Genomic DNA, 14,447 nt, shown 5'->3' on the forward strand with positions numbered 1-14,447 from the left:
GCTCATGATTAAAATGAAGTCTTTTTTTTTTTTTTACAGAAAAAATGAAGTATTTTCCAGAGAGAGAAAGAGAACGCGTTTGCGTGGCTTACAATAAGGGAGGATTCACTTTGTGACGTGTCTAATTTGTGGCTAAATACTAATACATCATAAGGTGATGTTGAGTTATAAGCAATAAATTATATGACATCATGGCATTCAATGGTTTGTCTTATGATAATACAAAAACATATGGAGGTGAGTAGAGAGTTGGTCAAAAGACTTGAATGAGGGGATCGATATTGGTCATCACCAATAGGACATGATGTAATATGTGCATGAAATAAGGAATTAAACAACTGTTTTGGTAGTGTGACGCAAGTCCAATAGGAGATGATGGGATCATTCCACTAAGCAATATTTATTATTAACATTTTAGGTGCTAGTGAAAGAAGGAGTTTGCTCAAAAAAAAGTGAAAGAAGGAGTATCTCCGTGTAATATATATATATATATATATAGAGAGAGAGAGAGAATAGTCATAATTTTGCCCAATTATAATGGAATAGTCAGTTCTTTAAAAAAATTTGAATGGTCGGTAAATATATGGTGATCAATTCTATTAATGCTACTAATTTCTCTTAAACTTCACCATACTCTAGTTTAGGTACATTATAAGACTAATTATTTATATTTTGCTATTAATTTACTAACACACATTTAAATTACAAGAAAATCAAATAATATAATAAGCACGTGTACACAACACCGCCACAGCTCTAAGCATAAGGTGATCAATTATGTAAAACAAACTTTTTTTAAGGAATTATGTAAAACAATTTAGTAACCATTACACCCATAACGTCTTAAAATATTATATTTATAAACAACTAAATAAATATAGAAATAAATCATAAATTTAGATAAATAATTAATTAATTTTGAAATCACTTGTAACTTAACACATCTTAGAGATAGAACAGAGAGACAAAGGCTATGGTTCCACCATTGACAATGTTTTGACGATAACAAACTTTTGATTTAAATAATTAAGATTATGATTCTATTTTTTATTGAACTTGTGTTCTTGAGTGGAAATTAACAAGACAAATTTGGATAAATTACATCATCAAGTTAAGGTTAAACAATCAACTGTGAAATAAATAATAAATTGAATCCATTCAGAAAAGGTCGTTTTCTCAAGGCTGAGGATGATGATCCGAAGATAAACACTTACTTGGGGACCAAGCAATATAAAAAGTCACAAATTACAAAATAATTTAATTATGAAGAATTTTTTTTTTAAAAAAAAAGACAATTAGGATCATAAGACAAACAAGAATCTTGGAGGACACGCAATTCAAAAGTAATAAAATACATAAGTCTTGGAGGAAGAAAAATGAAAAAGTAATAAAGTACAAAAGTATTGAAGAACAAACAACTTAAAAGTCGTGAATTACATAAACCTTGGAGGACAAACAATGCAAAAGTAACAAAGATTGTAGATTTTGGAGGACAAACAATGCAAAAGTGATAAAGTACATGAGTCTTGGAGGAAAAACAATTCAAAAGTGATAAAGATTATAAGTTTTGGAGGACAAACAATGCAAAAGTGACAAACTACACAAGTCTTGGAGGACAAGCAATGCAAAAGTAATGAAGAATGTAGGTTTTGGAGGACAAACAATGCAAAAGTGACAAAGTACACAAGTATTGGAGGACAAGCGATGCAGAAGTAATAAAGAATGTAGGCTTTGGAGGAAAAGCGATGCAAAAGTGATAAAGTACACAAGTCTTGAAGGACAAACAATGCAAAGGTAATAAAGCACGTAAGTCCTTTTTGAAAGAAGTACGTAAGTCCTGAATGACAAACAATAAAAAAAGTGATAAAGTAGAAAAGTGGACGAACCTTTCACTATTCAATATGTATTTAAAGTTAAAACGTAATAAGTAAAAGTTACTTTTACTCAAAAGTAAATTGGTTATCCTCTTAGTTATAAAACATGTGGATCAAGAAACTACATAAGGCATAAAATAAATAGATAAATGATGAATGACATCTCAACAATTTTTTCTATTGTGAATTTAGGAAAATCACGCCAACACTTTGATATGTAGAGCAAAATTAGCAGGAACTAAATTCAAAGTGATCACAAATAATAAAATAAGATAAAGAACTTGATGTTATGTGTTCATCCAGTACGACTCGAATTTGACCTACGTATGATGGAGAAAGAAGCCTCTCTAATTCACCATCAAACAATTATTTACAAAAGAAATACTTGCAAGAAATTAGCCTTCTACAAGCTCTCTCAGAACAAATCCTATTTTATATACTATTTTTTTCAAATCTCTTCTCGTAAACAATAGACCTTATAATTTATCCACCAAAGTGTTTCCTAACCCTAGCTTCTATCCCAAAATAAATCAACCTTAACCTTTGAATTCATAAAGTTTATCTCTTTTGGTAAACTTTAAATTGCCTCACTTTCGCCTCGTTTAAAAGTCTCACTTTTTTTTATCCCATTTCTTAATTTATTTTTAAAATATTAAAAGCCATTTTTGATTTAAAAGTAAACTCGGAATTTAGTTAAATACAAAAGTTAATTTGACCAAACAATAAAATTCAAAGGTAAATATTCCAATTATGTGCAAGAGTATAAAATTGTAGACCATTAGATTGTGTTCGTGAAGGTACGTGCACTGACTGAAAGTTGCTGCTCCCACAAATAACTGCAACAACACCGGACAATATGACTTTATTGATTTGTAAAAGTCGTCACGGAGAAGAGAGAAGAAAAGCTAATTGACGAATCTGTTACCATATATAAAAAGTATACGTCCCTGCTGCTAAATTTAAATGAAACAATTTTACAATGATTTAATAAAAAATTGTTAATCTATCACTTATTATTTTTTATTATTTTGTTTAATCATGCCATGCCATGTTTATAAGTATTTCAAAATTAGTAGTATATGATATGATTCATAAACATAATAGATTTTTTTGTTTACTCATAATTATTTTAAATCTTAAATCGTTTCACAACGACACCGTGGATTTTTCATTTTTCTTTCTTTCTAACATTGACAAAGTAATTCCATAAAACTTAAAAATATAGCTATTGACGATGAAATAATAATGAAAGGGTTTTTCTACTCGTGAATAATAGTGAACTCCAACAAATAACGAATTATGATAAGGATACGAGTTTAACAGTTTGATATAATAATTCTTAACCAAACTTTACTTACTTTTCAGTTGAACTTCATATTACTAGTATCGTTCTATCTAGGAACTAGAGGGTTAAACACGAAAAAATATATATTTTAATTTAATCCTAGTTATTTTTGAAAACACATGCATGTATTAATAGTTGTGATTTGCCAGTTGTGTATCAATTTTAGTTTCAAATGATTAACAACAAAATAATTAATATGAAAATTGAAGGTAATTTTTATACACTACCGCCTTAGAGAAATTATGTATTTCTATTGATAAAAAAAATAATGTTTTTAAATCGTTAAATAATGCAACAACGCATTATCGAATATACATGTAACTTTTTTATAGCAACACATTGTGTAGATTAAATCCATCCTTTTTTTTTTTTTTGTGTGGAAAAATTGCACTATTCACCTCTCAACTTTCACAAACCAACAATTTAGACCCTCTATGTTAAAAATAATAATTTTGGTCCCTTAACTTCAGTCCCTTTTGTGAAGGCCAAGCCCCAATTTATTTCGACTTAATTAATGCATGTGTGGACATGTCTATTAGAACATTAGTTACCGCTATGATTATTATTTTTAATCTTTGATAAATTAAATTAAAAAATTGTCCAACCCATACAATGATTTTCATCAATGGTTTTGGATATTTTCTTGAATTTTATAAAACAAAGGTTGTGCTGACGAAATTTGATATGAGAACTGCGTGCAAAACCTTTCCTTTCCTCTTACCGTATATCTTATTCTCCTCTATATGTCGTGTCCTTTCATTCGTTTTTCCATACCTTTCTACAATGACATATCCAATACTTCCTCAAGACATAACGCTTCTTGCCCAAAATCCAATACAATCACCTCACCTACGACCACTGCGGCGGCGCGTGGTGACGATCCATAACCCGTTACCGTCATGGCCTCAACTTCACACTCGATATTTCCTCCCTCGAAGGCAACAAATCACACGACAAAATCAACTTTGAGTTTCTCGACACATACACCACAATTACTCAGACAAACTATTTTGTAATGGAAATAGAGAACGAAACCATGAACTTTGTGTAGATGGAGTTTTTGGTGGGTATATGGCAAATGGATCAGGTGAGTTTTGATGGATCTATAGAAATTACAATTTTCTTCGAGTTATGATGGATCTATAAAAGGTACTATTTTCTTTGATAACTATTCCCTTGTTTGATAATTTAAAGTTTCTAATTAGGTTTTTAGTTGTCATATTTAATCAGTCTGAAGTAGATATGAATGTACAATCACATGTTTTGGAAATATGATAAGGAATTATCAATGGAATTGGGAAACGAAATCGACGAGCGAGAACGACAAGCTAGATCAAGTGTTTTGGAAATTGAAATGGAATTTGCTCTCATTGACATCAAAACAATTTAAATGGATTTCAAGATGAATCCGTGTTCATTGAGTTTTGAAAATTTAGTCGAGGGTATTAAGATTATGTAAGAATGATAAATATAGAGCTGGAGATGAATTTAAGGGCCCAATTTAGGGTACAGGATGTTATACTGGATTAGTCTGAAGCTAATATAAATGTGCAACCACATTTTTGAAACATAATAGGAAATATTGATGGAATCTGGAAACATAATGATGAACGAGTACGACTGGCTCAATCACATGTTTTGGAACAAAATTTGCTTTTGTTGGCACCAAAACGTTGAAATTGAAACATAATTTGATCTTCTTGGCATCAAAACGGTTTCAATGGGTTTGAAGATGAATCCGTGTTCATTGAATTTCAAAAATTTAGTGGAGAAGGATCCTAATTGCCTACTTGGAACTGCGTTCAAAGGGCTTCAAACGTACAACTATACATAAGCTTGAAAATCTAACTTTACAAAATTCACGTTCATAGGACATTGAGGCACAAAAAACTCGAAGGAAATGCGAATCCAGAAAATCAACAAGAAGATTAAAATAGAGTCGAAGATGAATTTAGGGTTCCACTTTGCAAAATAGACTAAATTTGAAGGTCAAAAGTGGTATTTTAGAAATAATCAGGCCTAAATCGACGATACATGAAAGTTGAGGGGCTAAAGTTTACGAAAGCAAAATCAATAAAAAAAAACAAAACAAATAATAAAAAAATAGTATACTAATAGCGGATTCGAAAGAAGTTGAAATATAGTTTTGCAAATGCTTTGAGATCCGCTACTACTTGAATTTCTCTCTCTCTCTCTCTATTCTTTCTCGCTAAACAAGTTCTCTTTTGTTCCTTATCGTCTCATCACGTTCTCACTTTCTTCCCCCAAACAGATTTTCCACCTTCACCACCCAACAGAAATCCGCAACATAATTTCTCTCAGTTTCTCACCCCCCACACACATAGTCTAAGCTATAGACACCTCCCCATATTCAAATCTACACCTCCATCCATCCATCCATGCCTTCTTATTCTCACTCACTCTTCGATCTGAAACACCGCCCCTGAATAGAAATACATATTCTCTATATATTTATTTCAATTCTATAGGTTTTCTTTCTTCTTTGCGTTTTGAGGATTTCGGTGTCGTTTTGGAGCTGCGGCGAAGACGGAACATAGAGTTTTCCTTGCGGCGGTGTGGAATTTGTTGCCGTTTGTGGTTTCTTGTTCGATCTGTGGGCACGGAACCTAGCGAGCGGAGTTTGAATATTTAGCTCTGCAAACCCTAGATTTGCCTTGCGTCGGTTGTTTGCGGCGGTGAATACGGTGTAGCTGCCCATGCTATTGGGTTGATATTGATGCCGCCAGAACCATTGCCTTGGGATCGTAAGGACTTCTTCAAGGAGAGGAAGCACGACAGGTCTGAAGCGGTTGGCTCCGTGGCGAGATGGAGAGATTCTTCTCATCACCGAGATTTCAATCGTTGGGGATCCGCCGAGTTTCGCAGCCGACCACCTGGTTAGTTTCCGTTTCGCCGCCCTTCTGATTTGTTATTTATGCTTTTGTTTAGTTTTTGCAGAAATTTGTTATTAGGTTTTGCGTATTTGATATATTGTTGAAATTTGAAACTGAAACCTGCGTTTAATTTTGAAGATCTGTGGCTATAGCTGTTTTCTTTAAGCTTTTTAAGAGAGGAGGAGTTTTTTGCAAGATTTCTTTGTTCTATTTCGTTTTTTTTTTCTTCTCTTTTTTTGTGGGTAGGAATATATACTTTGCTTGTGTTGATTTTTTTTTGTTTTCCTTTTTGTTTAAATATTTTCTGAAGGTCATGGTAAGCAGGGTGGTTGGCACATGTTTTCTGAAGAGCCTGGTCATGGTTATGGTGTTTCTCGGTCCGGCGACAAGATGTTGGAGGAAGATGGTCGGCCGTTGGTTTCACGGGGTGATGGAAAATATGGCAGAAGTAGTAGGGATAATAGAGGAGGTCCCTTTGGGCAGAGAGACTGGAGAGGTCATTCGTGGGAGGCCAGCAATGGTTCTCCAAATTTATCAAGGAGACCGCAAGATATGAATAATGAGCAGAGGTCAGTTGATGATTCCCCAACATATTCCTCTCACCCACATTCTGATTTTGTAAACACATGGGAGCAGCATAACTTGAAAGACCAGCATGCTAAGACGGGTGGTGTCAATGGGTTGGGAACAGGCCCAAGATGTGATAGAGAGAATTCTTTGAGTTCAATTGACTGGAAGCCGCTTAAATGGACCCGATCTGGAAGCTTGTCTTCTCGAGGCTCAGGTTTTAGTCACTCAAGTAGCTCAAGGAGCATGGCTGGGACAGATTCCTATGAAGGAAAGCCCAATTTGAAACACAAAAATGTCACTGCTGTTGAGTCGAATTCAGGGGAAGCCACTGCATGTGTGACATCTTCTATGCCGTCTGAAGATGCAACTTCTAGAAAGAAGCCTAGGCTAAATTGGGGCGAGGGACTTGCAAAGTACGAGAAGAAAAAAGTTGATGTACCTGATCCAGGATCAAACAAAGATGGCTCGGTTTCGTCTGCCGGTAATATGGAGCCTTGTAGTTCCATCAGCCCCAACTTAGTAGATAAAAGCCCAAAAGTTACAGGATTTTCAGACTGTGCATCTCCTGCAACTCCATCTTCCGTTGCCTGCAGTTCCTCACCAGGTATGTTGTGAAGCTTTCTTTACCTGTGTCAGATCCTTCTGTTGTAAGAGCAAAATGACAATTTAACTTATAGAATTTACTACAAACATCTGTTCGTGCATGATTAATGTCTTGTTGTATCACATATAGGACTGTGCTGAATCCTATTTTGTGACATTGTGGTGTTTATCTTGGTGTTCGTGAATAATTGTCTGAAATAGTAGTCAGATATTAGTTGCAATACTCTTTAGTCCTCACCACTGCTTTTTTTAGTTGCAATTTTAAGATTGGATTAGGTGCCTTTTGCTTCATTGATGTTTTCCTTTTACCGTAGTGATTTTCTCTTACCCTGTTATCTATTTCTAATCATCTTCCCTTCTTAATGTGTTTCGTTTCTTCCATTAACAAAAAACGATTTCTTTTGTTGATGATTTCATTGTCCAGTTATCTTTGATTTTTGTTTCCATTCATTTTCACTTTTAGGATGATACGATCTCTCAACATGCGTACGCTTAATATGCATCATTTCTCTGGCTTAATGAATTTCTTCTTTTATTGAAGAAGAGCAGGTTTGCTATGCTCTTTTGTTTGAAAATGTTTTTTAGGTGTAATATTCATTTAAAAAGGAATAAACACTTTGAGGAGTCTAAGTTGAGTGGAAATCTGTTTTGAGCATATTTAATTGATTTATGGTGTTCACTAGAACTTACACTTGAACAGTTTTATTGCTGCCTTCAGTTTTCAAGTGATATTTAGATGCTGATCCTTGCACATGTATTGTGTCCCGACCTCTGCTTTTAAAAATAGGTAGTTTGAATAGGAAAATTGTACCTTAGGATATATCTTCTACAAACGTATTTCAATTTCGAGATAACTTGTCAAATAGAATGGTTAAACAAGGTCAATCTACTGACAACTATTTGTTCTTAATTGTAAATATGGTTCGACATGATCTCCTATAATTATTAAAACTATTGTTTTGGTCTCTTTATACTCTTACTTTGGCAAGATAATTTTTGCTCGAGCTTAGATGAGAGATGATAATTTTGATTTCTCATTTGATTTTCCTGTCATAGCAATTTATGTATTACGTGTACTGCTTGTGTTTACCCTGCATATATTATTTTTATGCAAAAACCTAACTTCAACCTTATTGCAGGCGTGGATGATAAATTATTGGGAAAGGTTGGAAATGCAGACAATGATGTCAGTAATTTGACTGATTCACCTGCTCCTGGTTTTCAGAATCACCTGCAGAAGTTTTATCTTAACCTTGATAAGTTGGATGTTGACTCCTTGAATAGTTTGGGCTCTTCAATTGTTGAGTTAGTACAGTCTGATGATCCAAGTTCTGACGATTCTGGTCTAGTTCGGTCCAATGCTATTAATAAGTTGCTGATATGGAAAGCTGACATTTCGAAGGTATTGGAGATGACTGAATCTGAAATTGATTTGCTTGAAAATGAACTGAAGTCTCTAAAATCTGAATCTGTGGATAGATCTGAGTGTCCAGTAGCATCGGGCTCCCAGCAGGCAGATAGCAGTTCAAAGTTTTACGAAGAGCGTGTTGAAGTCTCTCAGAAGGTCATTCGGCCAGTACCATTGAAAATTATTTCTTCTGATGAACCCAATACAGTGAAGATGCCCCAGTCAACTAATTTATGTAGCATTCATGAAAATGACAAGGAAGAGGATATCGATAGTCCTGGATCAGCAACATCTAAATTTGTTGAGCCTCTTCCTGTAAATGCAGTTTCTTCAAGTTATACCAGGGGCTATGATAACTTATCAAGGGACATGAATGCCGTTCAATCTACTATGATGAAATGCTTTGTCCGCTGTAATAGGAAAAATACTAGTGTATCTGCCTGTAATAATGTCAATACACCTACAGAAGTAAAGGATAGCTTAGGTGATGTTACCTTTGGAGCAAACTTATGTTCTAGCTACGGGGATACTTATAAGTCAATTATTGCTTCAAATAAAGAATCTGCTAACAGAGCGCACAAACTATTTACCAAGTTAGTTCCCAAAGAATGTAAAAAGCATGGTAACATGGGAGTCAGCAATGATTCGTTCTCTCATACATCGATTCTGCAAAAATTTGCCGAGAAAAAACAGTTTGAAAGATTTAAGGAGAGAGTTATTGCACTCAAGTTCAAAGCCTTGCATCACTTGTGGAAAGAAGATATGCGCCTACTGTCTATTAGGAAATGCCGCCCAAAATCGCATAAGAAAAATGAACTAAATGTGCGAACTACCTGTAGCAGTAATATGAAGAACCGATCTTCCATTCGTTCACGGTTTACTTTCCCTGGTATAGATCTTTCTACGAATCTTTTGCTTAACTTATTCGAGTGATTTTGCATTGTCTTTCAATTTGATGCAGTTCAGTTATGTCATGTAGTTTACGAATGAGAATAAAAGAAATAATGACAGGGTGGTTGTTAATGTACAGAAATAGGTTTGTTTATATTAAGTTTACCTAAATACTCTATCTTAAGAGTATAAGAGCTTTGCAAAACCTTTTCAATTTGATTTTAAGACCTTTGAAAGTCGGTAAATTCTTTTAATACTTATGGTGTAAAATTGTTTACATGATTATCTTGCATAATATTTTTTGGTAAAAACACCATAGTTAAATTATTTTTCTGTGTCCTGACCAAAAAAACTAAAATGTTTTTCTGTGTTTGATGTGATGATATTATTTGGCTTTCCGTTAATTGTTATGGTGTAAAGTTATTTCCGCAATTGGTTTTCATTACAACATTTTTTTTGCAGATTACTTTTTGGTAAAATTACCATAGTTAAATTATATCTTTGCCGTTTGATGTGATGAATCTATGACTCCATAGTTGCTTTTTTGTTGTCAAATTCTGATAGAAATAATTAAATACGATCAAGTGGCTCTGTGATGCTGACATCTCTGTCCCAAGGTGTGACAGTCTATTATTCTTTAGCATGCAGCTTTTATTTTTCGTATGAAAAAGAGACTTTCAATGCTAATGTTCATTTTAATGCTAGTTATACCTTCGAAATAATATAGGGTAGATACTATTATTTGACCCGGGCTTGTACAAGATTATTGTATGTAATTTTAGAGTGGTGATAAATCTCAATGTGCTACTATATTTGTGTTTTGTCATGGTAGTGCACACAACATAGCCACTTCGTTGTGCTGTTGGTATAAAACTTGTAGGAGGAGTTTTCTTTTTCGTTGATTTTTTCTCGACTAGTTTCTTCTGATGATTTTGTTCTGAGTACCTTTCTTTTATGGGTTGTCATTCCTGTTCATTTCATTTGCAAGTTATTTGTTTGGCATGTGCTGACTGGTTGGCATGTAGGCTAGTTAACTTCTCAATTGTGTCAATAAAAATATTTGTTACTTGGTAGGGTTTTGGAGTTGATTATCAGAAATTTAATAGGTTGAGAGGTATGATGCTGAAGCAATGATTTATCTGGTACTCACAGTTTCTATGTATTGAAATAATTGATGACAATATCACTAATTTTGGGCTTCTTTTTTGGTTTGTTACTTATATTGTATTTATTATGTGTCTGTTGTATTTGTTTGTTCTGCTGTTACACAAGTTATCTTCAATTCTATGTAGGTTTTTTCTGTGATGTTTGATGTTGACAGATGATTTTTTATTTTATAGTTGTTTGTCGAGTTCCTAAAATATCTAATCTTTTTGCTGTGATGATTACTAAGTATTTTTCTCATTCTTCATTTTCCAATGAATGCAGCTGGAAACCATCTAAGCTTGGTTCCAACAACAGAGATTATTAATTTCACAAGCAAACTTCTGTCAGAATCTCAAGCACAACTTCAGAGAAACACCCTGAAGATGCCTGCATTAATATTGGACGAGAAGGAGAAGATGGTTACAAAGTTCATATCTAGTAATGGGCTGGTTGAAGATCCGTTGGCTATTGAGAAAGAAAGGAGTATGATCAATCCTTGGACATCAGAAGAGAAAGAACTATTCTTGGAGAAATTTGCTGCATTTGGAAAAGATTTCCGGAAAATTGCTTCTTTCCTTGATCACAAGACAACTGCAGACTGCATTGAGTTCTACTACAAGAATCACAAATCCGAATGTTTTGAGAAACTGAAGAGGAAAGATATTGGTAAGCTAGGGAAGTCATATGCAGCTAAAACTAACTTGATGGCATCAGGTAAAAAATGGAATCATGAAGTTAATGTTTCTTCACTTGATATTTTGAGTGCTGCTTCAGTGATGGCAGATGTCATTGCAGGTAATAAAAGGATGCGAGGAAGAAGATACCTTCTGGGATATGGTAATGTAAAAGCATCAAGGGGTGAGGACAGCATTATAGAGAGATCAAACAGTTTTGACACTCTTGGGGATGAAAGGGAGACTGCTGCTGCAGCTGATGTATTGGCTGGTATATGTGGTTCATTTTCATCCGAGGCTATGAGTTCTTGCATAACAAGTTCAATTGATCCTGTAGATGGTAACAAGGAAACGAAGTTCTTGAAAGCAAACCCTCTATTCAAACAACCCTTGACACCTGATATTTCGCAGAATGCTGATGATGAGACTTGTTCAGATGAGAGCTGTGGCGAAGCTACTGAGTGGACAGATGATGAGACAGCAGCTTTTCTTCAGGCTGTATCATCTTTTGGTAAGGATTTTGAGAAGATATCACGGTGTGTAGGTACAAAGGCCCAAGAACATTGCAAACGTTTCTTCAGCAAGACTCGGAAATGTCTTGGATTGAATCTCGCAAACCCCGTACCTGGAATTAACGGATCCCCGTTGAATGATGATGCAAATGGCGGTGAGAGTGATACAGATGATGCATGTGTTGTTGAGGCAGGCTCAGTGGTTGATGCTGATAAGTCTGGAAATAAAACAGACGAGGACCTGCCTTCTGATGCCTTGAATACATTCCATGATGAATCCAATCCTCTGGAAGCTACGAGCCTGTCTGCTAAATTAAATGAATCAAGAGAAATCAGTGGGACCGAAGTATGTCTTGAAAATGTAGATGTGGCTTCCGTTGCTTGTGCAATTAATGTTGAATCTAAGCTGGGCTCTGATGTTAGTGGAGTTGGCTTGTGCACAACTGACAAGTCTGGTTCAGTCAATGGAGTTGGCTTGGGAGGTACAGTTAGAGAATCTATTTCTGCTTCAGAAATAATTAAACCAAGGGAGTGTGGTTCTGTTGCTTTGGATAGAACGGTTTCCGAGGGTTCTTCTGGGGGTCTTTGTCTTGGAAGTGAAGTGGAAAGGCAAAGAGTGTCAGCACCCCACTGTGTTGTTGACAAAGATGTTGAACATGTAGCAGATGCAGGTGTTGTAGTTGAGTTGAAAAACTGTGTCTTAGAATCGAGCACTGCGGCAAATGTTTCATTCTCACCTGTGGTCAATTCATGTTCAGGATTGAGTTTTGGTTCTGAAAATAAGCATGTCTCCTTTGGAAAGCCTCATACGTCAGCACTGTCTATGAGTATGAGTGATCTTCAGGCAACTGCAAATTCATTGTTGCTAAAAGCTGCCGCTGCTCAATGTGAGAAAACAGTTAGCCAGGATAGACTGTCCTCTACTTGTGATATTCAGGGAGGTAGAGATATGCGGTGTCATAGCTCTGGTAGTAATGGTGACCATCAGCTTCCTCTTTCCGGGAGCCATGTTGAGACTGTTAGTGTTCTCCAGGGCTATTCCATGCAAGTGCCCATCAAAAAAGAAGTGGATGGGGATGTGAATTGCAGCAGTTCAGCAGCTGAGTTTCCTCTTCTACCCCAAAAGGTCAAACAGACTGATGGTCATTTCAAACCATCATTTCATTCTTCAAATTCAGAAAAAACATCCAGAAATGGTGACGTGAAACTGTTTGGAAAGATATTAACCAATCCATCTTCCACTCAGAATCCTAATTTGACTGCGAAGCGAAGTGAAGAAAACGGTTCCCATCATCCTAAGTTGAACAACAAGTCTTCTAATCTGAATTTTACCGGCCATCAAAATTCTGATGAAAATTTAAATTTTTTGAAGTTTGGCCTTGAAAATGTTCCAGTGATGAGTTATGGTTATTGGGAAGGGAATGCAATACAAAGTAGACAGTCTGGTCTCTCATCCTTGCCCGATTCTTCCTTCTTGTTAGCTAAATATCCTGCTGCGTTTAGTAATTATCCTACATCATCTTCCAATTTGGAGCAACAACCACCATTGCAGGCCTTTGCCAAGAATAGTCAACGGCATTTGACTGGTGCATCTACTTTTACAGCTAGAGACGTGAATGGTAGCAATGCTATGCTTGATTATCAGATGTTTAGAGGTAGAGATGGTCCACAAGTTCAGCCATTTATGGTTGATGTCCAACACCGCCAAGATTTATTCTCTGAGATGCAGAGAAGACACAGTTTTGAAGCAATCTCCAGTTTGCAGCAGCAAGGAAGGGGAATGATGGGAATGAATAGCGTTGGAAGACCTGGGATTCTAGTGGGAGGTTCGTGCAGTGGTGTCTCTGATCCTGTGGCGGCAATTAAAATGCATTATTCCAATTCTGAGAAGTATGGTGGTCAAAATGGAAGTGTTGTTAGAGATGATGAGTCATGGGGAGGGAAAGGGGACTTAGGCAGGTAGTAGATGTGCTTGGTGGCAGAAAGAGTTTTGCCGCTTCCTGTATAATAGTTTTTGTTAACAGCTCAATACAGTGTAGGGCGATTTAATGGTTCTCAAGCCCTTGTTTTTGGTAAATTATTATAAATTAGGTGCTTTTAATGTGGCAGCAGCTTTGTATTTGTTGTATTTGATGAAAATACAAAAATAATCTCTGGAAAAAGTTAGGAGAGGGGCGATTGCCATTACTGCTCATACTTGAAATCATCTGGATATTTGTTTGAAGTTTTGACAAATCATTTCGAGGTAGAATAAGAGGGCTTGGTATGTGTTTCAAAACTCCCTTAACTTTTATAATTTCCTCTTATTTTTTTTCATTTTCTCAGTAAAATATTAGTAATAGAATCAGTGGTAATTTAAGGAGTGTCTGTTTATAGATAATACAATTCCAAAAAAATTAATTTTTTTTAAAGAAAGATACAAGTTGTGTGTGACGGGGACCACTTTCAACATAAATTTGTATTTTAGTTAAGTAGAGAGAGAGGCATGAGAAACGGAAGAGTGGAGAATATGACTTTTTTCTGTATTATT

The 14,447-nt window shown here is 35.4% G+C and overlaps 1 protein-coding gene across 1 annotated transcript; it reads left to right on the forward strand.

Moving 5' to 3' along the window:
* The first annotated feature begins 5,366 nt into the window (after positions 1-5,366).
* On the forward strand, positions 5,367-14,195 carry LOC11405402 (uncharacterized). Its single transcript, XM_003591903.4, has 5 exons — positions 5,367-6,116; positions 6,424-7,287; positions 8,426-9,583; positions 11,014-11,445; positions 11,527-14,195. The coding sequence occupies exons 1-5, from the start codon at positions 5,957-5,959 to the stop codon at positions 13,878-13,880; spliced, it is 4,968 nt and encodes a 1,655-aa protein (XP_003591951.2). The 5' UTR covers positions 5,367-5,956; the 3' UTR covers positions 13,881-14,195.
* The last annotated feature ends 252 nt before the right edge of the window (positions 14,196-14,447 follow it).

The sequence above is a fragment of the Medicago truncatula genome, chromosome 1, assembly GCF_003473485.1.
Source record: "Medicago truncatula cultivar Jemalong A17 chromosome 1, MtrunA17r5.0-ANR, whole genome shotgun sequence".
Classification (NCBI taxonomy): domain Eukaryota; kingdom Viridiplantae; phylum Streptophyta; class Magnoliopsida; order Fabales; family Fabaceae; genus Medicago; species Medicago truncatula.